General features: G+C 39.9%; 1 protein-coding gene across 5 annotated transcripts in view; it reads left to right on the top strand.

Annotated features, from left to right (window-relative positions):
• Nucleotides 1–19,585, top strand: part of SLC26A7 (solute carrier family 26 member 7) — a 100,088-nt gene extending 80,503 nt beyond the window's left edge. For 2 of the 5 annotated variants that reach the window (XM_080381831.1, XM_080381835.1), the window contains exons 13-17: nucleotides 2,493–2,630; nucleotides 4,378–4,426; nucleotides 7,155–7,252; nucleotides 10,283–10,337; nucleotides 10,427–19,585. In XM_080381831.1, coding sequence (XP_080237957.1) covers nucleotides 2,493–2,630; nucleotides 4,378–4,426; nucleotides 7,155–7,252; nucleotides 10,283–10,337; nucleotides 10,427–10,641 — 555 coding nt within the window. In that variant the 3' untranslated portion in view covers nucleotides 10,642–19,585. The remainder of the gene's footprint in view (nucleotides 1–2,492; nucleotides 2,631–4,377; nucleotides 4,427–7,154; nucleotides 7,253–10,282; nucleotides 10,338–10,426) is intronic. The other 3 variants (XM_080381834.1, XM_080381832.1, XM_080381833.1) reach the window with 3 other exon arrangements.
• The last annotated feature ends 6,213 nt before the right edge of the window (nucleotides 19,586–25,798 follow it).

Raw genomic sequence — 25,798 nt, 5'->3', positions numbered from 1 at the left:
TCACTTACTTGTATTTGAGTGTGACCCTGTTACATGACTTTTGTTAGGAAGAAGAGTGGCTTTTTGACCTGTATTCTCTTGCAAATTCTTGGGTTTTGCTTCCTGATACCCATTGCCACAAACAGGAGAGCTGATACATAGATCAGATATTTTATTTAAGTAGTAAATGGATATTTTCTGTATCTAGACCCCTTTTTGCATTAGTGATGGCATACTTTATTGCATATAGCACTTTTGTGGACTGAAATCCTTTTGGATAACTTCCTGGAACCAGATCTGCTGATGTGCCCTCACAGCCTGCTGCTGACCTGCTGTGGTGTTGTCAGCTGCAGTGTATGCCCATTACAATCAGCAGAATGGTGTCTTTCATCCTGCTCTCATTCTTCAAAAGTGAGCAAAGTTTTTTGTGAGACTGTTGAAGCTGATGATAGGCGATACCATTTTTTGCATGTGAAATCACCTAGTGGGAATCATTGCTGTGCAATGCGGTAGTGCGATCAAGGACCCATTTTTCCCATTTTCCACCTGGAAGAAGAATATTCTGAACTTCTACATGTAACCTAGAGATAGCCAGCTTCCATAAAAGATATGCCTGAAAGAAAAAATAATCCTATTATGTTTTTGGCAACTGGCATTTATGAACAGTGTTGTTGTGACTATTTAAGATTCTCTAGTTGCATGCATGCTGGTCAGGTAGAGAAAGAAGAAAATGCTACTGAAAATATTAGTAACTTTTACAGGCCACACACGATCCTGCTTATTCCTGTTTACAGCAATAGATGTGTAAAAGCTTAATACAGTTATTTATTGGAATATACATAAAGAACTTTATAAGTAGATGTAATATCTTTTACTAGATCAAGTAGTACAACTGGAAAAAAGTAAGACCGCAACAACCGACAGACTTTTCCTCAAGTCTGAAATAGAAGCAACAGAAATCAAAGCAACTGTGGTCCACATTGAATTTGGTCTGTCTCAGACCTAATTTGCCTGAGGAAAAGAGAGGCATCTTTCACAACCTGTGGAAAATTGAGAGCTTAGTAGAATTACCTTAATTCTACCTACCTACAAAACCAGTATTTCAGCTGAGATTGTGAGTGTTGATATCCAATATATTTATATATAAATATGTGGTGGTTTGACCCTGGCTGGATGCCAGGTGCCCACCAAAGCCAACACTCTATCACTCCCCTCCTCCAACAGACAGGGGAGAAAAAACATATCAAAAGGCTTGTGAGTCAAGATACGAACCAGGAGATCACAATTACCATCAGGGGCAAAACAGACTTGACTTGGGGAAATTAGTTTAATTTATTACCATTCAAATCAGAGCAGGGTAATGAGAACGAAAAACCAAATTGTAAAAACACCTTCCCCCCACCACTTCCTTCTTCCCAGGCTCAGCTTCACTCCCAGTTCCTCTACCTCTTCCCTGTGCTGAGTGGCACAGGTGGACAGGGAATGGGGGTTGCAGTCAGTTCATCACATGTTGTTTCTGCTGCTCCTCCCTCCTCACACTCTTCGCCTGCTTCAGCGTGGGGTCCTACCCATGGGAGACAGTTCTCCACGAACTTCTCCAACATGAGTCCTTCCCATGGGCTGCAGTTCTTCACAAACTGCTCCAGTGGGGTGGGTCCCTTCCATGGGGTGCTGTCCTTCAGGAACATGGCTTGTAAAGGTGCTTTATAAGTCCACCTTGAAAGAAATAGTCCTTTTTTTTGTGGGAAAGGTTCTCCTCTGGAACCTGGGGGTTTCTGACCTCTATCTGATGCCCTTCAGAAATTGTTCTGCTTTGCAATGTCCATGTTATCAGCTACACAGTTTCATTGAAGGTACCTGGTGAACTGGTTGAAACTAATTCAAGGAAGTGCAGAGATGGGACTTGGGTCAGCTGTTCGTTCTCTTGTAGATTATTTATTGTGTTGGTTGTAGATATGTCCTAGCAAAGTTTGAAATGTGTCACTCAAGCTTGGTCTGGAACCACTAAGTATTTCAATGGAGAAATACCCCTGTTGTACTAAAGCCATCTTCAGATGACCAAGATGAACATTTCCAGTGTTCCCCAAACCATTCACAGTGTTTGTCCCAAAACCTTGTGCACTTTTTCCAGTACATGTGTTTGTGTGATAGAAAATCTTCCCTGTCTGCAAACCTTGTCTTGCCTACGTTTGGGGATCATACCAACTGAAACAGTGCTATTATTATTTGCCAGATAATAGGTCTTAGTATTATGCATCATAGTGAATATGATTTTTCTTTCATGTTATCTTGAATTAAGGGTATTTTCCTTATAGGTTACTTATATTTCCTTTTTTACTTCAGTTATGTGTGAAGACTGATCAAGACAGTTATCTGTTAAATCATTTTCACAATCCAAAGCTCCTTCTAGGTTGTTATACAGAAATTTTCAGGATTTTTAAAGAAATTAGTTTGGTTTTTAGTCTCCAAACCCAAGATAATCTTTTCAGCATTATGTTTATTTCATTCCACAGGAATCATTAAAACAGGTAAAGATAGTTTCAGTCAACAACCCGTTAGTCTTTCTGAATGCCAGGAAATTTCATGCTGACCTCATAAAGATAATCCAAAAGGATAGCACCAGCAGCCAGGCATGTGAAGATGTAAACAAGGTAAGATGTGCTATATGCTTCAGTAATCATCATGACAATGTTGAAGATCATGATTGCTTTCTTAGCATTTCTTAGAGACTGCAATGAGATACTGAAAGAGATAAAAAAGGGTAATATTGCAAATGATTAATTTAGAATAAAGTTAATCCTTATCTTAATCAGATTCAATATGGATTATTTTCTTATTATTGCTTGAAAAGACTCTCTCTATCATTTCTGTATATGATCTTGTAAGAGACATTAAAGCACTGTCCCAAAACTCTTTAAAAATTTCTGGCAGAATGCACATAACCTCAGCTAATACAAAGCTGTGATTTTAAAAAAGACAATGATGAGCTACAAATCTACTTGAACAAAATGTGATTTTTTCTTCCCTGGAAATAAGTCCATAAGAGAGACACTTCATTTCTGTTTCTAACTATAAATAATTCCAGGAGACTTAGAAAGAAGGTACAGGCTGGCTAAAGTTTTTCTCAAAGGTAGTTTTTCATTTTCTGCACTGATTGCATTGGAAAAATTAACAGTATACAAATCACATATAACTTGATTTTGGAGAAAATCTTTGTAAGTATAGTATTTTTTGAGTGTATCTGCACATAACTACTGTGACTTCCTACAACATTCCCTAAAAGGGGGAAAAGTGTTATTTATCAACCATTTTGATTAGTATATTCCAATACCATACAATGCTTACTGTAGGCAATTTCATGCAGTTTGGTAAATTGGGCTATAAAATTCAGAGCTATTTCTTAGATAGGTTGTTAAGACAGTGTTCAGCAATGTGGGTCTATCACCTCTGCTGTCTCTTGCCAAAGAGTTGTGCTACCCCAACCTGCTTTGATGGGTGACTTCTCGTTGTTCAGAAATTCAGCTCAGAAATTGTGCTGCTTTTTTCCTTGATTCTGCTAGGCCAACTGATTTGGATTAGCATGATAACAAACCCCCAAACAGAGGAAAATTACTGAGGATTTGCATGGAATTAATTTATGACTTAATAAGTGTAATAAGTTAATTTAATAAGTTAATGTATAAGTACTTAGGAAGAAAATTTTTATGCTTTGTCTCTTTTGTAAGGTTCTTGGCAGTAGAGCTGTCTGAAATACTGTGCATAAATATTTTTTTAATGGAATAAGAGTCTTTCTGTAGCACATAATGGAAGTGAAAAAAATTGCATTTTGCATTTTGGTTTCGTGCTGTATTTCTGGTTTTAACATATATTTCTCCTGGGAAATTAACAGTCATATTGAAATCATAAAGACATTTATCCACGTAAAAGTAATTCCTTAATAAATTTACTTGTCAAAGTGGTTTCACTGAAATATTAGCATAGCAGATGAGGATGCAGCAAGAAGAAAATGAATCAGAAGATACTCTTATAAAATCACTGTCTAGAATTTATCTTTTCAAGAACATCTTTCCCACTTTTGACCACTTCTTAACCAACCCCTGCTTGCCCAAAAGCATCATGTTCATTATATGCTTTCTAGTGGATCCAAACATGACAATAGTTTGAGACACCCAAAAAGAAAAGCAAAATACCAGTTTGGTATAACTTTAGAATACTGACATACATACCAGCAAATATTACATATCCAGTAGGCTGTTGCATAGAACATGATTTTGGAGAAAAGGAATTAACTTTGATATTGAGAAACAGAATTCCTATGGATTGCATTGATTTTTTCTGGTTACTTTGCATTGGACTAGTTTTCCTTGGTATGTTAATAGTTTGTTGCTTTTATTTCAGTGTGAGCAGAACACATTGCTCTGTTCATTTTCCAATGGAAGTTGTCATGGTGAGTTAATTAACTATTAATGATATTAAAACCAAGACAGATGTAAGTGTGCAAAATGGCTCTATACTTTTCTATTTATTTCTAGGTGAACTTAAGTTGTCTGGAAACTAATATTTTCAGTTAGACGAAACATTCAATGAAGCATGAGTGATAAACAGTGTTAAACTTTGTTAACCTTGGCCTAACAGGTTCTATTTTTATTCTGGTTTTGAATGACTTCTGAAGATTTCAAAAGCAGGAAGCCCATGACAATACCTTTTCTGCAGGAGTCCCTACTTACTTCACAGGAACCACTGTGTGTGTACTGAGACAGGTACACAGTGGTGGGAATCACTTCCCACTTTACTGCCTGGGTTGTCTTCAGACGAAGGCCTAAGAGGCTATTTTGCTAAGTTCTGGTCTTGTTTTTTTGCATTCACAGTGAGCCTTGGATATTAGTATGCAAAAGTAAAAATAGGACAAGATTACAGCTGTGTTAAATCTTTGTGATCTTTAAAGCCACTTAGGAGAAAATCTCAAAAAATGTCAACTGAATTATCAGTGACACAATGGGCACCAATATTGTACAATATATCAATAAAGTATAGAATAAAGAAAAAAACCTAAGGGTTTGCTTTCAATTAAGGATTAAGCTGGATAATTCCACTCTTCTCACACATTGTAACACTTATATATATATATAACAAACCAAAGCACATACATTCCCACAGAAGAGCTGCAGCAACCTTTTGCAGAGGATACTTTATACAGATTACTTTATTACGGAAGGAATTAAACTGCTGTGTTTATTTAAAACACTTATAAGCATTAAGACCACAGTAGAGAATCTGATTTGGAGGCTGTTGTCTGAATGTTTACATTTATTAACTAGTATAATGACATTTGTATGATATTACAGTGTTTAGTTTACTTGGAGGTGACAGGTGTTTTGCTGTAACCCGTAGCAACATAATGGTAATGGCTACTGAAGAATATATACTATACTGTAAAATACTAAAAGACTGCACAGCACCCTATGTGTGAGAAGATCTTGACAGTACATATGTCAGTCTTTTTTTAGATGAACTGGTTTCTCATGTTACAGAACTGACAGACAGCACAAGACCTCCTTTCTGATAGCATAAGTCCTACCCTGAGGACTTAAATGCCCTGTTGTTCCTTGTACAAACCAGCCTATGGTGACACTTCACAGAGGCTTTAAAAAAAAAAAGCAAACAAACAAAAAAAAAACCAACCGCCCCCCCCAAAAAAACCCCAGAAAGAATAAAGAAAAATTCCTATAAAGAGAAAAACAAAACGCGGAGCTTAAATTTTCAGGAAGGATGGGAGCAGGAGGGCAAAATCTTTAATCCTTAATGGCGGTCATCCTGGAAAATGCAGCAACTTACATGTTTGTCAAAATCTTTCTCCCTCTGGGGAGTACCAATTTGCCATTGGTCTGTATCAGCACCAAATTAAACAGCTGCTTTTGCCCTTGGCACTGGTTCAGGGGGGGAGCAGGTCTGCCCCTACTCCCCATTTAGAAGCCAGGCAACCTCTACTGTAATGCAGGATGCCAGCTGGGTGGGAAGGTAGCAGGGGTAAGTAACAGGGGAAAAGACCATGTTCTTTTGTTTTGGAGGCAGAGGAAATGTATACGAATGATTACAGTGAGCAGCTAGGAGTTCTCTTACATCCCTTCTGAGTTTCCATTACAGTGATGTCAAGCAGGAGATTCGCTTTAAAATTCTGTATTTTTGCTCGGTATGTATCTGTTAATGTATGTTGGACAGTACAAAGACAGTAAATCTCTGGAGGTGTAAGTCCAAAAGGCTTTCAGACTACTGTCAGAAAGGAGTTAGCACCATTATAAACCTACACCATGGGGAAATACTGTCCCCTCAAGAGTTTAAAATCTTTACCTCTGTTTTCTTTACATTCAGAATTCCTTTCCTTTTTTCTTTTTTTTTTTTTTTTTTTTTTTTTTTTAGTTTTGTACATTATGATAACTATTATGAACATTTGTTCACAGAGAAATGTAAATAAGATGTACATTATTTTCTAGTTTTCCTTTCATGAAAGCCAGGAATCGTTTAGCTATGTGTTAGTTCAGGACACATTTAGAACAGTGCAGGCTTAGCTTACGCACAAGGTGGCCTGAGGTTGAAGTATGAGTATAAGGCCTTCACAAACCATACTAGCATCTTTTTTTCTCCAACATCACTATGTGATATTATATTAAAAAAAATTAACCAAACAAAAAACAGCACAATAAAACCATAGGAAAATGAAACACTTCACTTTACATATTTTTCTTCATTATGGGCAGATATTAGTTAAGCCATAGACAGGCGTTTAAGGTACTACAGAAATAAATGTCATATCAGAACTTAAAAGAGAGCTATATTCCCTGTGTATCCTATGTAAACTCTTCCAATCCAGCCAAGGTATTATCCTGACTCATTTAGAAAATCAAATCTAAAGAAGTTCTTAAATTCTTGAAAGACTATTCCTGTCTAAAACATCTCACTAATAATATGTTCTGCCCATCATCACTCCATCTCATTGCTTTGAAGGTCCTCCATTTGTGCTTGTAAAATATGCCATATGCTTAATGATACCCCAGTACCTAATAGTAATTTTTAATTGTGATATTCTGAGTTTATTTTGCTGAACTATCATTATTCTTATACACATTTCTTGACTATTCTCCCTTTTAATTAAAGTTTTTCATTTATCAAATGTGTAGGTGAGTTGCAGTCATGTCACACTGAGCGATGTGTTTTGATACTAGACTGCAGTGGACTGGATTTTTTTGACTACACTGGAATATCAGTGCTGCTTCAGGTATTCATAACATCAGAAAATTCTGTACATGGAAATATAATTATACATATGAGTTATTGGGGCAAGCTTCTAGTCACTCCACCTATATCAGTGGATAAACGTGTCACTCATGGAAAATATGAACACAGATTTGGTATTAAACTGCACTGTGTTTATATATAAAATTATATGAAAAATAATTCTAAACATTTTGAGTGACATTCAGTGCAAATATAAATATCTGTATAGAATGGAGATGTGTTTCTGAACTTTTTTTTTTTGAAGTTTTAAAGATGTTTTAGGTCATATTTGACCCTGTCATGTCAGCTGAAGTGGAGCCATGTATAGATTTGCTCCTTTAAAATTTCAGCTTTTAATTCTGTGATTTTATCTGTATGTCCTGCTTTCTGCTAAGTCTAAGGTCTTAAAAATCTCCATGTTTTCTCCTGTGGGCTACATACCTAGCAGGTTGGGTTCCTCAGGCATTACAGGAGCTCCAAGAAGCTCTCAGAAGACTAAACCCAGTAATCATTGGTTACTGTGATGAATGGAGTTACATCCAGTTGGCAGCTGGTCACAAGTGCTGTCCCCTGGGGCTCAGTACTGGGGCCAATCCTGCTTGATACCTTTATCAGTGACCTGGATGAGGGGATCGAGTGCACCCTCAGTGAGTTGGCAGACGACACCAAGCTGGGGGGAGTGTCGCTCTGCTGGAGGGCAGGAGGCTCTGCAGAGGGATCTGGGCAGGCTGGACCGATGGGCCGAGCCCAGTTGTAGGAGGTTCAACCAGGCTCAGTGCCGGGCCCTGCCCTCGGGTCACAGCAGCCCCAGGCAGCGCTGCAGGCTGGGGCAGAGCGGCTGGGAAGCTGCCTGGGGGAGAAGGCCCTGGGGGAGCTGGGTGACGGCCGGCTGGGCATGAGCCAGCAGTGTGCCCGGGGGGGCAAGGGGGCCCACAGCATCCTGGCCTGTATCAGAAAGAGTGTGGCCAGCAGGACCAGGGCAGTGATCATCCCCCTGCACTGGGCACTGGTGAGGCTGCCCCTCGAATCAGGGGTTCAGGTTTGGGCCCCTCACTGCAAGAGGGACGTTGAGGTGCTGGAGCGTGTCCAGAGAAGGGCAACGGAGCTGGTGAAGGGTCTGGAGCACAGGTCTTGTGAGGAGCAGCTGAGGGAGCTGGGGGTGTTTAGTCTGGAGAAAAGGAGGCTCAGTGGGGACCTTATTGCTCTACAACTACCTGAATTGCAGCGAGGGGATTGTCAGTCTCTTCACCCAAGTCACAAGTGACAGGACAAGAGGAAACGGCCTCAAGCTGCACCAGGGAAGGTTTAGATTGGATATTAGGAAATATTCTTCACTGAGGGGGTTGTCAAGCATTGGAACAGGCTGCCCAGGGAAGTGGTTGAGTCACCATCCCTGGCAGTATTTAAAAGATACGTAGATATGGTGCTTAGGGCCATGGTTTAGTGGTGGACTTGGCAGTCCTGGGTTAACAGTTAGACTTGATGATCCTAGAAGTCTTTTCCAACCTAAAATGATTCTATGACTATGATTCCACATAATGAGTGATTCTATATAGTGGATGAAAAATTGTGTTCAAAAGCTTTTTCTTATGTTTCCATTGTTGTGTAGCAGGTACAGGTTTTAGTGGATATGCACAGTTGGGTTCATGCAATTTTTCTAAGATAGAAGACTAGATTTGAACTTGGGTTTCAGCCCAGGCCTTTGCTTATCCTAAACATCTTCTCAGTTTACTGCAGTGATTAAGCAGTGAAGTAAGTGCTGCCTCAAAAATGTTAAATTAAAACTACATATATAGGTGGGGATATATTCAAAAAGAAAATTGGAAAAATAAGGTTTGTGGGAGTTACTCTTTACAACATCACCCCTCAAAGTATAGGGCATTCAATAAAGCATTAATTAAAAAAAAAATTGTGAAATGATTTCCAAAAGGTTGAAGAGAGCTCGGAACTACAAATTATGTCAAAGAAGTGTTTGACAGTTTTTTGACAGGTAAGCCTGTCGTGGGCTGTGAAGTGCACAGGTTGGGAGTGCAGCCTCTGAGTGAATGACTGGTCCAAAACTGAGTTACTCAGAGGAGGAGCACATTCAACATGTCCTTGTTGTTACACTCCTTGAAATATCATCACTACTGCTAGGGTTGGAGAGATTTTTAGACTAAGTCAGGCTTTTGGTTTATTTTTAAAAATAGGGTTTTCTCATGTGGTTCTCATTGAATCTGTTGTCTCAGCATGGTTCCACTTTACATGGATTATTTAACCGTTTTTTGAAGCAGGGACTGATTTGGATGTTCCTTATCTCCCAGGAAAAGGCCCTATGCTGGTTCTAAAGTTATTTTCACTTTTTCTTTTTTTATTTTTACTTTCTAGCTTACTGAATACTTAGTCTCTGTAAAGTTGAACATTTCACAGAATCACAAAATGGTCAAGGTTGGAAGGAACCTCTGGACTTCAACTAGTCCGACCCCTGCTAAAGCAGGTTCTCCTAGAGCAGGTTGCACAGAATTGTGGCCAGGCAGGTTTTGAATGTCGCCAGAGAAGGAGGCTCCACAACAGTTCTTTGTAAAGAAAGAATAAAGAACAACTTACTGTAGAATGTAGCATGATGGTTATGGTGCTTTTCTGATAGACTGACAAAAGTCTTAAAGTGTCTTAGATCTGATTCCTGTCTTGTGGACTGGTAGGTAAGCATAAGGAGAGGAGATGGGAAAACTTGCTAATAAAGAAGATAAAGGAGAACTTGGGGAAAAAAAACCCTAACAAATATAGTAAAAAATGCAAAATTGTCAATCAAGTTCAGATTTATTTTTCAGCAGAGCCGTATAGAGTACTTTGGGGAGGGGGGAGGAAATTGGTGTGGATTTGTGGTGTTTGCATTATAGAAGGGCTCGCTCTGGTGGCTGCTGGCAGTATAGCTTCAACAGCAGCACTCCATGCACTCTGCCTTGCTTTGAATATGTTATTTTTTTGCGTATTTTATTCTCTGTTGGTATTTTACACAGTTTTTTTGAATTTCATGTTTTCACACATATAGATTTACATGGACTGTAAAAGCAGACACATCGATGTGTTGCTAGCACACTGCAAAGGCAAGTATCAGCTTACTGCAAAATTCTTAACATAATGGTTTATATATCCTCACTACCTTATCAGTACTCATATGTTTGTTTTATTGCAGCTTCCTTGATAAAAGCAATGCAGCATGGTGGAAATCTTGAATCTGAAAAACCTGTCTTCTTTGAATCTCTTTCTTCGGCAATCGACGCCATTCAAATTCACAGGGTGAGACTTACAGCAGGGGTAGGTGAAGTGGAGTGCTTCTTCTCCACACATGATGCTCACAGCAATTTCTTAAAGTCTGGGAAAATCTTATTTACCCAGTGTTCCGTTTAGATAGAGGTTTTTTATCTGTCTATTCTCTACAACTGCTCCTCAGCATCTGGATTGCCGTTACCAAATTGTTCCTGCTAGCACTCTCTTCCCATCACCATCTCTCCTTTAACAACAGCTTCTCAGTCTTTTAAATCCAGAGATGCTGTGTTGTGGGGCATCAGTCTGGGTGCATTCTCCACTGCAAAGTGTAATGTCATCTAGAAACACCTAATACAGCCTCTCAGGGAGGCAAACTACCTCGCACCCAGTTCTGCATTTTTGAAACTACACTCATCCCTTCCTCAGCCTGGCTTGCTTAAATCAGCTTCGCACAGCACTGCACTGTTCTGACCGCGATGCTTCTGGAGCCTTAGCAAGTTTGTTTCAAGCTAATAAGTTTGTCACTATCCTGTACTGTAGTGTGCTGTGCCTGCTCACTGATGGATAAAGGGGAGAAGAGTTGCATGAGGTGGAAAAGAGAGCTAGACGGAGAAGGAAGGCTTGGCTCAGAAACTGAGGCTTGAGGCTTGAATATGCATTTGCTTGAACTTTTTAAATACTGAACATGTATTTACTTGCTCAATAATTCTTGCATTCCTTGTTAAAAGGGTGTAAACCTGGGCTTTCCTCATAAACCACGTGAGCCTTTTCCATTGTAATCCCAACGTAACTGAGCATGCATTACAAGTATTGTGCTTTCCTATGGTTTTATTTATGATTCCAAACACGGGTAGAACTTGGCTCAGAGCCTTCTCCAAGAGACATTAAAACTCATCATGGTCTGTGGTTTAGGGTGGGTTTTTTTCTTCACTTTATAATTTACTAATTGAATTAGAGTTGCTTATGGACAAAATTTCCATTGATTTATCCCGATAAGGTAAGTTGCACAGCTGGTCTAGTGGATTGACCAGAAAAAACATGTTCTCTTCAGAGCTTTTCAACATTTTTCATTTTGTTGTTCTCAAAAAATAATTTACTGAAATGGTAACTGCAGGGCAAAAATAATGGGGATGGCTGTTGTATATTTTGTCTGGGTCTGATTAGATGAATTAGGATGATTGTTGTGTTATAAAATGTCTGCATTCTTTATAGACATTAATTAATGTTCCTATATTGTCGTAAGATATTTATGTACTAGCATTTCCATCTTACAGAAATGGGATATGGACAGACCAGGACAAAAGTTCAAAGAGAAAAGGCGGAGTTAGAGCTCAGAAGCCCACTTTTCTAGGAACTGATCACGTGTTTCTACCAGAGCTGCTAGGCAAATCAAAACTCTGAATAGTGGTTTAGCAGATTAATCCAAAAGGCTCACTCACAGCCTCAAATTTTAAATGTAATTATGAACTGTGTATATGTGCTGCTGATACTTCTTCAGAGTATTCAAAGCATGTGCTTTGGGGTTTTTTGTGTCTTCCTTATGTTTAACACCTGAAGATAAGCTGAACAGGAGTAAAAAGGCAGAATGATTGCAATAGCAGCACCGCACAATAACTGACACAGTCTGTGTACCTCTCTGTGTCTTTTAAAGATGCTAAGGTCAATAGGAATGTTGAGTGTTTCCATGAAGGAAAAAAGGCAGGATGGAATGGGATGGGATGGGATGGGATGGGATGGAATGGGATAGGGTAGGGTAGGGAAGGGTAGGGAAGGGAAGGGTAGGGTAGGAGGAAGGAGTTGGAGATTTAGGGGAAGTCTTTCATTCCAATTTACATTTGAGCCTCACCCCACAGCAGGAAATAGTCTTTCACTGGCAGAAAGGCAGAGGCAAGAGGCCTTCATGGTTCCTTTTAATCTCTGCTGCTGTTTGGAAATGCAAAGGTGCTCTTATCTACGTTCTCCAAGGATAATGTTTTGTAATGCTCATGTTTATGTTGATAAGTTGATGAGAAACTCATCTGTTCATCCTCATCATAATTTTTTAAATTTATTTATTAGTCTTTATAATGGTGGCATTTTCAAGCCAGCACTGCTTCATTTGCTAATTTTGCATTATATTCTAGGAAAATATTATTATATGTTTTTTTTTTTTCCTGTTTCTCCCGATTTAGAATTACAGCAAGTTTAGTGAACAGAGTGAAGTGTGATGTCAACCCATTGAATATGGCTAGTTTCATCTGCTCATATTCAGAATGAACTACACCATGGTTTCTCCTTAGCTTTTTTCTCCAGGAGATCTCGTAGATGATCTTTTGTATGCCGTATGTATTTGCTACATTCACTAATAACTGATCTGCCATTCAGAAAAAAAAAATCTTTCAGCTGCCATCACTTGGAGAATGTTCATGCAATTCTTCTATAGTGGTTTTATATAATATTTTATATACGTTTAGATACAAATTATTAGAAAGCAGACACGAGGTACTGACTGCTTACCAGTGAGATATATTCTTTTAGATATCTTCTATTAGTAACATTAGTTGTAATACACATCTGTATTTTTGTGTACGGAATAATGAGATGTTATGAACTCTTAAAAATAGTGTGTTATAATCAATACAGTAGATGCAGGAAGCCACAGAACAATGCATACTGTTTCTAATGGCTTTACTTACCCTTCCTTCTGTTCAAGACAGCCATTTGCAGGAACAGCATTGTATCACAGCTAACGTATGCTTCCATTTTTCATACTTGGTTTTGTATGCTTTTTAATGCCTGCCAGGGTCTGGGAGCACTGTATATTCAGAGAAGGTAGATGTATGTTGGCTAAGTGCACTGACTTGCCTCCCCCTCCAGTGGCTGTCATGAGTTATTATTATGGTTTGCTACATTTTCAAAGCCACAGGTATTCTTTAGCTCAGATTGAAGAGGAAAAACTGGTAATATTCTTCCAAAACTTGTTCTGCATTTCCATTCTGAGCTGTGATTTGTTCGGTGTTGAAATCTTCAGCTGTGGTAGCTGAGATGATAGCGGAGAGACACATATGGTGTGTGCCACATTTCAGCCCCAATCCTGATGTGCAGTGCTATGTGGAGCACACAAATGGGGTGGAGGAATTCACAGGTTGAGTATTTGGCTTGTAACTATTGCCAGCAATCGTATCAGATTATGCTGTCATATCAGCATCATGTTATGTGGCAACATGTATGATTTTTTTCTTCTTGCCTTTGTTGCCATACATGAACACTAGCAGTAAAACATGAGTTGAGCAAAAAGCAAACAAAAAACGAGAAAGGATGAGGAAGTAGGATTTTTCCTCTCTGACTTAAAAAAACTATGGAAGGTAAAAGGTAAATGAATATGGCACGGCCACAATGGCCATCTTAGTATTACAGAGAGGAGAAATACAAGGGTGTTTTGTGCACCTGGAGCGTATAGACAAAATCTAATGCTAAGTATCCTGTTTTCAGCAACAGTTACATATGTATGCTTGTCTGGACTCTCCTTGCTCTGTCTGCCCAAAGCAGCTGCCTGCTTCATAGAGTGATTTTCACATCTCCGCATAGTTGTGTTAAGGCTTTTCTTCTGGTATTGGTGAGTCCACGCTTCTAGAAGACAACGGGAGAGAGCCATGGGTTTTTTTACCCTTTCAGTCATAGGTGACTCTTGCAGTTATTCCCCACTTTGTCCCACAGATGACCAGAATTGTTCTGTACATGTTCTTCTGAGACTGCTTTCGTTATTAATATGCAAAGGGTTGATTAGTAACTGTGAGATGCTTGCTGTACACAGGAGAAATAAGTTCTGTATGTTGTCCCAAGTGCATTCATTTCAAATGCTGTAGTTGAATGCAAATGACTCATTACATCCTCAGACTCAGTAACAGACCATAACATTTGATTAATAATTTCCTCAAACAGTTTTAGTAATTTATTAACTCTTCAGAAACTATTTACAATGTACTTTCATTGTAGAAGCATCAATTTTATGTCACAGCTGAATGGAGATCTCTACCTAATTGCAAACTGAATAAATAAATAAATGGTGTCTTCTCTACTAAGTTCAGTATTTATTCTTTGATGGCTAAATGTTTTTTTCTGAAAATTTACAGATAAGTTGATTAATGAAATTGTTAAAAATAGGTCTTTAGCAAAGATAGCTTCTACCAGGGGACCTCTGGTTTTGTTCTGAATTATCTTGTAAATGGAACAACACAGATACTATTTGTACTATTAGCCCTTGATGAAACCCTCTGTATCTCTGCATCGAATTAACAATTTTGTAGTGCTAATCAAAATGGCTCCCAATTCCCACTGCCTTCAATAAGAATAACTTTTCCCAGCTAAATGGCTGGTTTGGGATGGACATTTATTTCCCATTAGTTCAAAGACCTTCTTGTGACACAGTGTCATTTTTAAAAGTGTTTCATCAGTGTAAGACTTCAAATTTAAAGTCTCTTAATGATGTGATTACTGCTTGATTGCCTCTCAGGGCAGAATCAGGGATGAAATACATGCCTTTCCTTAAAATGTTTAATCAAACTCTAAATTTCCTAACCTTTCAATACTGGGCTTTGGGATACTTGTAATATTCCTGTAACATATTTTACCTTATATAATTAACCTAGATTTCTTTCTATTTCTGAGAATATACATGGTTAATTAGATTCCCTTTCTGGCAAGTGACAGCACTTAGAATAGTTGTTTCTTAGCAGAACAGAGCATTCAAGGGACTTGTGACGATAGCTGCCCTTTTAATTGCTCCTAAAACACCTGTACTGAGTTTAAGCTCCGTCAGACTAGAACTGCTTTACAGAGCCATGGTTAATGGGTGAGGGAGGGTAATTTCTCTTTTGCCATTGACCTAGGTGGGCTAATTACTTCACTACTGAAGCAATTTCTCCATCACTACCCCTCTGAGCTATTGACATTTACTAAAACTGGTGATTGCACGTTGCCTGTCTTCAAATGACCAGGTTGGCATGCCATCAGTGCTCATGCACTGGTGACTGGGCACCAGGAGATAACTAGGTGCTCTGCTGGTGGGCTGGGAGTTGCTTAGCGTCTTGCCCGAGTTGTTCTTTGCAAATCCCTAGGGGTGGTGGTGGTGTGTTTCCTTCCTTTGCGGAGTCAGCTGACAAACAACTGCTCAATTCTTTGGTGAAGATTTGAAGGAAATACCCTAAACCTTCTAGATTAAATTTTGGAGGATGCTATCTGTTTCAACCCTTTCCTCAATGCTTCTTTGTATAGTCTGTCCACTGGCCTCCCTCTGGCTCTCAGGAAGAATTACTATGTAAATATACAGGAGCTTAACCCAAAACTTCCCAGTTAGTTTCACTAGAATAGAATAAACAGAACAGAACAGAATAGAATAGAATAACATAGTTCAGTTGAGAGGGACCTACAACTATCATCTAGTTCAACTGCAGTTATTATAAAATAATAGAATATTACAGAATAGAAAAGAATAAACCATATTTATTCTTCTGATTCAGAAGGGCTGAGTGAGCCAAACTCGCCCTGTAGCAAAGAGGCTGCACAAAGTCTGTGTCTCCTTATGGCGGTGCAGACCCCGGTCTTGCCATCCACGTGGAGGTGAATTACAAGACAGTAAAAATAAGGGTTGTCATTACTGTGCCCTCCTGAGGCAGACATTCATCTTTCTACTTTCTAGCCTTATTTACTTGAATACCCCTAGGGAGTTTTGAGAATAATGCAAAGTTTTATTAAGTGTGCCTATGTACATAAGCTTGTGCCATGTTAGAAATATGGGCAGAGTCTGCCAAGTGGGGAGCTCTCTCTGTTCTTACCTTCTTTCTAATGGCGTGAGGGAGAGACTGCACCCTCCAGCAGAAGCTCAAAGAAGTCTTTCATTTATGAACAGGTTTCAACTAATAAACCCAACAAGTTTAGTATTCTGGGTAGTAAGCAATTCTGAAAATCTAACCATTCACTTTGATTCCTATAGGTATACTTAGACACTCAGATTTTACATTCCTAAACTCAAAAGGTATGGCTCACCTAGTTTATGAAAATCATTGTTTCGATTTTGAACATTTTGGGTTTTTGTATTTTTGGTTTTGGTGTATTCTGCACTTCCCAGGAAAACATTGATACAAGATTGTTTTCAAGAGATGGCCCAGTATTTTCAGACATTATATTTGCTTGATGTGTTTAGGAATATTTAGCTATTTTTAGGAATTAATTCTAAATATCAGATAGTACATTATGTGAATGAAGAGTTTTCCACAAAAATTAAGATGTGCTAATTGAAGTATATTAAAATGGAGATCTGATCATAAGCTTCTTACAGAATTTGTGTTTCACACGTTCCAAAACAAAGCAAGCAATGAAGAAAAAAATAGAGTGCAAACCGATGTTAAGAAATGAATATAGTGACAATTATAAATTAGGCATGAAATATGTAATAAGGGAAACACTGTTAACATTATATTTATGCAAATTAAATGTTTCCAGTTCTCATCATATGTCTTTCATTTTAAAGGTTATTTGCCCTGATTCTATGATTCAAGTGTCACAAGGTCTGGCTTTAGCTGCTTTGACATAATTTATTTGACAGCTCTGTGTGTCATAAATATATAATGTAACAAGGAAAGGTATCTTCACTGTTGAATGAAAACATTAATGCATCAATACTGTGTACGAATATTGTTTGACATTTACTAGTTACTAAAATAAAATACACAGTATGCTTTGAAAATATGGCACTCCTATTTTTGGAAGATACTTTCTTTGTCTACAGAAAGTAGTGTCTCATAAATAAATGAAGGAGTGCAGTTCCAGAGTGGATGCTAAATGGTGCTTTCATCATTAAGATGGATTTTTAGTAAAGATCACATAATCTGTAGGTTTCCATATGTTTTACGATGCATTTAATTTTTTTCCTTGTTTAAATTCTGTGTATTAGCATATGCAACAATAAATTTCTATGGAAATAAATTGGAATATGAGACAATTTACATGTAGCAGGAAGAAAATGCCCTCATTATTTCAATACTTAAAAGACTTTTTTTTACGTTCTGCACTAACCAGTCTGTAATGAGATATGTTGCCTTCTTCAACCTCAAAATGTATTAAATCTTAATAAGGAAAAAGGAGAAATTGTATTACATTCATAAGTTTGACTACCTCACAGTTCTTAGAGGTGTATGGCATATAACAGATGTTTTTACCTCCATAAGAGACATAGAAATCTTGGGGCAATTTTTCCAATATTGCCTCTATGCATACACAGTTGTTTGAATATGTCTTTTTTGTCATTTACATCAGTAAATGGTGCACCTTATATCCAATTTGTACATACCGATGGTATTGCTTACATGTAGTCTGCGGCTTACCCGAGTAGAGAGGAAATTATGGGTAAACCCTCCTACTCTGCCAACAGCTAGGATGGCATTAATGGAAAATATATTGACATATTTTTAAAAAAAATGGCCTTGAAGGTAGCAGCCTAATTTTTCAAGTCTGGTAATACATGACGGCATTTGCCTCTACCAAAATTAATGCAACCTCTACATTTTTAATTTTACAGTGGTTTGCAAAAATATAAACAATTTGCCGTGCCGTAAACTCCTAGATGCTATACCGCTAAATGTTCTTAATGATATGCTATAAAGATAAAGGCTATTTTCTGGAGTTATACTTCTCAATTGCACTCACACAATAGCAAGGAAACCACCTTGGAGTGAGATGGCCAAGCAACATCATTCTTTTCATTCCCAGAATGGGCATGCAAAAGTCCAAGATGAGCTCTCACCAGGGACTTGAAAGGTAACTCAAGAAGCAAGTCCTTCCCTAACAGGAATCCTCTGGCTCTGCAGCATTTCGGTAGAGCATGACAAGCAAAAGCAGAGAAATGGCTGGTTATTTTTTTTCTAATATGCTCTCCAATAAAGAGGTGTTTTGTGCTGGATACATTCAGGTGGTTATGAATTAAGAAAGACCAAGGGAGTGGCTCATAGTGTTGCACAGATTGTAATTAAAGTCTGGTTTTTTGCTCTGACTGACTCAGTGATGGTAATACTTTTTGTCCCCACACTCTGATTGTGATGCTGTCACAGTTTAAACTCTTAGGAACTCTTAAAAACTTTACAATGCTGTGGAAATTCTCTTAAATATTACTTACAAATAATATTTGTAAGTTTTGGGTGAAAGTACTTTTTGCACATTTTTTGCTTTGTTGAGTAAATCATAAACTTTATTAAACAATGCCATCAGCAAATAGAAAAAACAGGCTGTCATTTGTAGACCCAGGTAGTATAGTTAAAAATGCTTGCTGCTTGTTAGTTCAGAAATTAGGTGTCTATCAGTCCACAGGCAAAGTGGTGGAGTGTCACAGAGTGATACATAACATCCCTTGGATGGTTTCAGATTTGCACTACTTGTAGCTTCTGGGGTGATTGAACCAGTAAACCGATAGAAAAAGTAGATGATTTTACAAACAGAGGACTGGAAAGGACCTGTTCCATCATCAAGTTGCCTTTTCTGTGCAATCCGGTAACCATGCTTTATAATCACAAAGAATAATCTTTAAAGCCATCACTGCCTGGGACTTGACTTGCTATTTGAAGCCTGAACAGGCTATAGTGATTATAGCAACAATTCAGTTGTGGTAGTTGGCGGATGGAGGGTTTTTTTCAGAAACGAAAAGTAATGTTACCCAAAGAGTAGTCATACAACTCTGTCCTGAAGTACTTCATACACCTCCGCTTGCTGTTACCTGCTCTAATACTCATCAACCTTCATACATGCATGTTCTTTATGCAACTTCTTTAATCTGCAGACTCCTGGGTCAGCCTGTAAATCTGCCTATGAGCTGGGGGGAACAAGATTCCTGTCTTTTGTTCTTGTGTATAGAAGGAGGAAGGAGCAGATGGTATTTGCTCATTCAGTCTTGAGAATAAAGTAATTGGCAGATCATGTCCATCCTGCATGCTCTCTATGACAAAGGGGGAGTGCAGAGTTTTGTTAGTCCTGCAGTTTTGAGGAGGACTGTCCATTTGTATACACCAGGGGTCCTCAAACTATGGCCCCCAGGCTGGATATGACCCCAGCCAGGGTCCTCAATGCAGCCCCCGGTATTTACAGGCACCCCACCCCACCCCACCCCTCACCAGGGGATGGGGGGTAAACCAAGCAGCCGCAGATGACTGCCTGCCACTGCATCCGTGCGCCGGCCCCCTGGTTAAAAATTTGAGGGCCCCTGGTATACACCATGCACCAGACACGGAACATCATGTCTGCCTTAGGATCCAACTCTCTGTGGTATCAGTGGTCATTATTTTGTTGTAACATCTATAGCTAATTTTCCATTCTGCCTTTATGGACCTGCTGTGTTTACATCTCTGTTAGTAAAGTCCTAAAATATATTTTGAAATAACATCATGACATTTCCTGTCCAAGAGAGCTTAATAGTCACAGTACTGGAATTGTCAGTTGGTTCCCCAGTGTGGTTTGTTTATAGCCCAGTACAAACTAATAAATTCAAACACTCTCAGCATTTTGCTTCAAGTTCCTTTCTCTCTTTGCTCTCTCTGCAACTGTTTTTAAATCTCTGGAACTTCATTGCTTTCTGTTTTAGCTTGTTTCCTATAGCCAAATTCTTAATTCAGAGTAACTCCATAAAGGAAGACATGTTTTGAAAGAATGAGAGCAATCCTAAGTGATAAGAAAAAAAAGTGCACTTTTTTGGTCTTGGAGAGCTTCCAGATTTGAAACAGGTTTTGGAATATTACATTTGAAATCTGCAATTTGTGATCGTTTTCATTTTATTTTCAGTAGTAAAATTGTATTTAAATCTGCCAATCATAGCTCAGGTTCAGCACTGGCCTGGGTCCACTGTTGCCCCCATTTCACACATCTTCAGTATGCCTCTTCAATTCCCAGTCCCATGAAACGAAGATGTGACCTGTAGGGGACTGTCTTGGTTTAACCCTGGCCAGTAACTAAGCCCCACACAGCCACTTGCTCATTCCTCCCACAGTGGGATATGGGAGAGGATCAGAAGGGTAAAAGTAAAAAAACCTGTGGGTTGAGATAAAGACAGTTTAATAGGTAAAGTAAAACCCGTACATGCCAGCAAAGCAAACCAAGGAATTCATTCACCACTTCCCACTGGCAGACAGGTGTCCAGCCATTCCCAGGAAAGCCGGGCTCCATCACACATAACGGTTACTTGGGAAGACAAATGCCATAATGCCACGTCTCTTCTTCTTCTTCCCCCAGTTTATACACCCAGCATGACGTCCCATGGTATGGAATATCCCTTTGGCCAGTTTGGGTCAGCTGTCCCAGCTGTGCCCCCTCCCAGTGCCCCGTGCCCCTCCAGCCCTCTCGCTGGCAGGGCCCAAGGAACCCAACAGTCCTTGACTTGGTATAAACATCACCCAGCAACAACCAAACCCATCCATGTGCTGTCAGCGCTGTTCTCACACCAAATCCAAAGCACAGCACTGCACCAGCTACTCAGAAGAAAATTAACTCTGTCCCAGCTGAAACCAGGACAGGGACCTATGATGTTCTCCAGGCCAGCGGACTGCTTGCTTTGCTCCTTCCTCCTTCCTATCCCTCCCAGCAAGAGACAGTCTGCTCTACACACTGCACAACCCAAGTGCTAGTGGGTGCAGTATTGGCTGAACTACATGTGAGACAGTGTAGATGCAAAGCTGGAGAACAGAGCTAAGATATTGGTAGCCTGTGAGGCTGTGGTACATGGGACTGGGAGGAGAAGGGCACCGGGGTGGGCAGCAGGGTGTGGGAAGAGGGTGTATGGATGAAGAAATCTCAAGGCAATGAGATTGTGTGATATTGTGCATGGATGAAAAAGCTGAAAAGCACAGGGTGCAGCTGGGATGTCAGGCTGCATGGAAGTGTTGGATGAAGGAGAAGCAGACAACAAAAAAATTAAACCAGTTGCTATTGGCAGGCCCTGGGTCAGCATGCGAGGTCATTTTCTTCAAAGTGCAGTTTGCCTCACACAAGGATAGTTTCCCCACACTGCCATTGATCCTGCTAATGTGCTTTGAATAACATCTCAATTACGTCATATCAATAACAGGGTTGTGTGATTTTCTAGAGTAAGACTTCTTTTTCAAACAAAATGCAGCATCTTAAGTGTTTCATCCATATAAGCATGAGATACATGTATAAGCAAGCTCACATCTGCCTCTTTTTAGTCTCACAGACTACACTTTTTCAGGTGGTCCACAAGGAGGAACAGGTGTATCCCAACCATTACCACTTCTGTGTTATGGACAGTCATTGCAAACACTGTGTTCAAAGCACTTCAATTGCCTCTCTGTCAATGTCACCACTCAGGAGCCAGTAGGGGTAGTGGCAGCTCTGTTCATGGCATGTGTCCAAGAAAATTTAGGATAGGAGTCGAGAGAAAGGTCAAGGGGAAACATTTTCAGTTGAAAGGTTAACTCAAAACTGTGATAATAGTTTTAGAATAACCTGTCAGATAGGACTAGTCATCAGTTAGCTAAGAACAAAGCTGATAGAGCTTCATGGGGACATGACTCCCTGTGCCTTGGTGCGTGTCGCCACTCTGCCCACACAGGGGAGTGTAAAACGAGGTGGTACAGTAGACAGATGTCTTTAGTACCCTCCATGCACCCTCAGAGCTGCACTGGAGTACCCCGGAGATGTGCAGGCACTACACACAGGACTACTGCGACCCACTTAGCACAGGGCAGCCAGGCATTACTGTAGCCAGAGGCATTGCTACACTGTTTATCAGGAAAGAGGCATCTGTGTGGTTTTGAACAGCTGCTGAATCTGTCTTCTACATGGTCCTCAGCTTAGAAAGGCAGCATCCTGCCTGCCTGGTCTGTGTGTACCACGGTGTGGTCTGAGAGCTTAAAGTGAGTATCACCAGATCACTAAAATCTACTGTGCCCAGGTCTGGGCTTCCCAGCAGAAGAGGTGGATGTATTGAAGTGAGTTCAAGAAAAGCCATGAAGCCTGACATAGGAACAGAGGCTGATAGACCTGGGGCTGTTCAACCTGGAGAACACAAGGCTCAGGGGGATCTTACCTGGGTGTATCTGGTGGGGGAATAAAGAATCAGACCCTTCTCAGTGGTGCTCAGGAACAGGACAAGAGGCAATAGGAACAAACTGAAGTACAGGAAATTCCATTCAAACATACTTTTACTATGAAGGTATTCACACACTGGAGCAGGTTGCTCAGAGAGGCTGTGGAATCTCCATCCTTGGAGATAATCAAAACCCAACTGAACATGGCCCTGAGTAACCTGCTGTAGCTGACTGGTCTGAGCATGGATGTTGGACATCCATGTGACCTCCAGAAGTACCTTTCAACCTCAGCGTCTCTCTGAGTCTGTGTGCCTGAGGGACCACAGCAACTTTGGCCAAGTGTGCCTTCTTGCTACACATGCTGGCTGCCACCCTGCCTCTCATCACCCTGCCTCATGTACGCTCTTGTACAGGCGCCTGGTGGCAGCCCTCTCCCATCTCCAGACAGGCAGCAAAATCTGATGTAACTGATATTGCAATCTTAAACACTGGCTATCAGCCAGTATGTAAACAAGGACACAGGCAAGTGGTCGGGAATGTCTTATGTGAGTATTGTTCAAATATAAAGCACATCCTGGGTTGTGGAGACCATGGTGCAATAGCCCCCATTTCCCAGCCTCGGCTTCATGAAGGTGAGTACTGACTGTTTTCTTCTAACAAAGTAAAAAAGGTTCCCTCTTTCCTTTTCAAAACACAGCTGGAGAAGGGCTTAGGCTTTCTGTGCCCTTTTACATGTTCTCATGGTTTAAACAACCTCCTGAAAGCCAAGATGTCCAGATTTAATCACTGTTTCTGGCTGGATATTTTCAGCCATGCATTTCCTGTTCCTCTCTTGGGAAGGTGCCTTAACTCTTCTTCAATTTCTCCTTCCTATGGACATTACCCTTCTGCATGGAAAAGAGAGCAACAAGATTCATTGGGGTAAAGGCAACAGAGGGCATGAATTGGCCATCTAATGTGGAGTTCCTGGGATCTGGTCTTTGTAGTGGTGGTTTAACATTAAATACATAAATTGTCCTGAGAAGAGGGATTGGTGCCCAGGAGCTCCCCATTCATATGGCTTGACCAGGCACTAAAACAGAGTCTCTCCTTTTCCCACACTATCCAAATTCAGGCTTAAACTCTTCTTAGTATAGCTTTGGTGGAATGTATCCTATCTCACCAGTGAGAAGGCTATTCCCCCGAAGATAAAACATAGATTTTAATCTTATCAGCCTGAGAAGGAGTTTGTTTCTGGATTTCTCAGCTTATAAGGTAAAAAATGGGCTACTGTACTGAAGGAGCTGCCCTAGCTTACATCTGAAATGCAGGCCACCACTATGGATTTTAGCTTTTTTTTTCAAAATGGTGGAAACACTGAAAGAGCAATGAGGAGCATCTTTGTATTTCTGCAAGGAGTAAGGGAAATGCTTTACTGCTTGGCCTGGTCAGTGGTGGGACAACTGTGGTGCCACCAGAGCCACAAGTCTGAACACCAGGTAAAAGCAAATAAAGTGTTCTAATACTGCAACACCCCCCGAGAGTCAGAGGCAACTGCCAAAACCTTTACCAGGTGTTGGAGGTGCTGCCTCTGCCCATGCAGTTGTCAAAAGGGATCTTTCCACAGAAATACTATTTCCTTTAGCCAGTACCAGAAAAAAAAAAAAAAAAAAAAAAAAAGTCATGTTTAATTCTGTGGCATGTAAAGTGTGTCTGTGTGTCTGCATCAGTGGTTTCTTCCCCATGGAAAACAGCAGGTAGGTTTTGGTGACAGTCAAGCTTAGGCTTTTATTTTTCCCCTCCAATTTCCTGGCATTTGTAAATTTAAGATAGATCCTTAATGTTATATTAACATAGATTTTTATGTGTCAATTAACAGATAAATTCATTATAAAAACTCATTTAGGAGAAGGCTGACACCAGACAAAGCCTTGAGGCAGCTGTGGAGTGCTGGGATGCAACATCTGCTCCATCAAATCACACTCAGATGCTCCCATACCTCGGCTGTTTGCTGCTGCTCCTCAGCGTCTCAAGCAGCAACTTACCTCCCCAGGACATACAAGTTCGGACACAGACCCACAAAGGCCAAATGTCTCCATTAATTCTCCCAGGCATAACCAGCTAAAGAAAGTTGTCAAGATACGCAACCCTTTGACATCGTCAAAGAAAAATTCTGAACAAGCTACATACCGTGTTGATTTGTCATGTGAGATTTGCTTTCATTCATTTATTTACTCAGTATAGAATCTGACATTCATCTGAAATATTGAATCTACCTTTGGAGCCCACGTATTTTCTATGCTATGAACCTCATTTGGTAATTTAGGTAATATTAAAATGCCTTCCATTACTAGCAGTGGTGCTTCTCATGACATAACAGAAACTGACTCAGAAAGTAGCATATGCTGTTATCACCCATAATAGATCAGCCATATCTCAAGGACTGGAAGCCAAAATTACCATTTGGCGTGTCTGTAAATTCAAATATACCGTCTGTCCCAAGTTGAAAATTAATGGAATTTTATCTATTTTATATATATATCAAAGACTTTGCTTTCACTACTGCTATGAAAGATTTTTCATTTAGTATTTGTATTATAGTAACTCTCCATGGGTGTTTAATGTTGTTGAAGAGCTCATCAGGCTGCAATTTGTAAAACACATCCCCTTCTGCCTCTCTGCAGACTGTTTCCTCCACATCGAGGTTAGTGCTTCCAGAAACACAGAGCTGGGAAAGGGACCCTGAGAGGCTCTTCAGCCATCTCCCTGTCCCAAGACAGGACCCACTAAACCATTCCCAAGAGGTATTTATAAAGAAAATAAAAGGCAATACTAATATATATACACACATCTTTCCATATATGTGTAGTATACATCAAAAATTCCTCCATATGAGCTGGCATTATGTACCCTTAGTTTTAAAGGGCTGTTAATTCAGAAAAGGACAATTACTGAGGAGGAACCATGTCTGCATCTTTTTGGAGCAGAAAACTCCCTGACAGCAGGCAGATTTCCAGGCATACACATGGCAGGATCAAACCTTTCCATGGGTAGCTCATTTCTATACCTGTAGTTGTGGCGCATTTTCAGCCAGCAGAGAAGTTCTTTTTGAGGGTGTGTGGTGGGTTTTTTTGCCCAATTGAATTCACAGACTTTTTTTCAGGCAGCCTCTGCCACTCAAGTGTTTTTCATGAAGGCTTCTTTTCGACAGCTACAGTTTCTAAAAGGGACAAATTATGCGTCCAGTCCTGCAAGCC

Source organism: Falco punctatus (genome assembly GCF_963210335.1).
Source record: "Falco punctatus genome assembly, chromosome: 3".
NCBI lineage: Eukaryota > Metazoa > Chordata > Aves > Falconiformes > Falconidae > Falco > Falco punctatus.
This window is presented reverse-complemented; position numbering and strand designations above follow the sequence as displayed.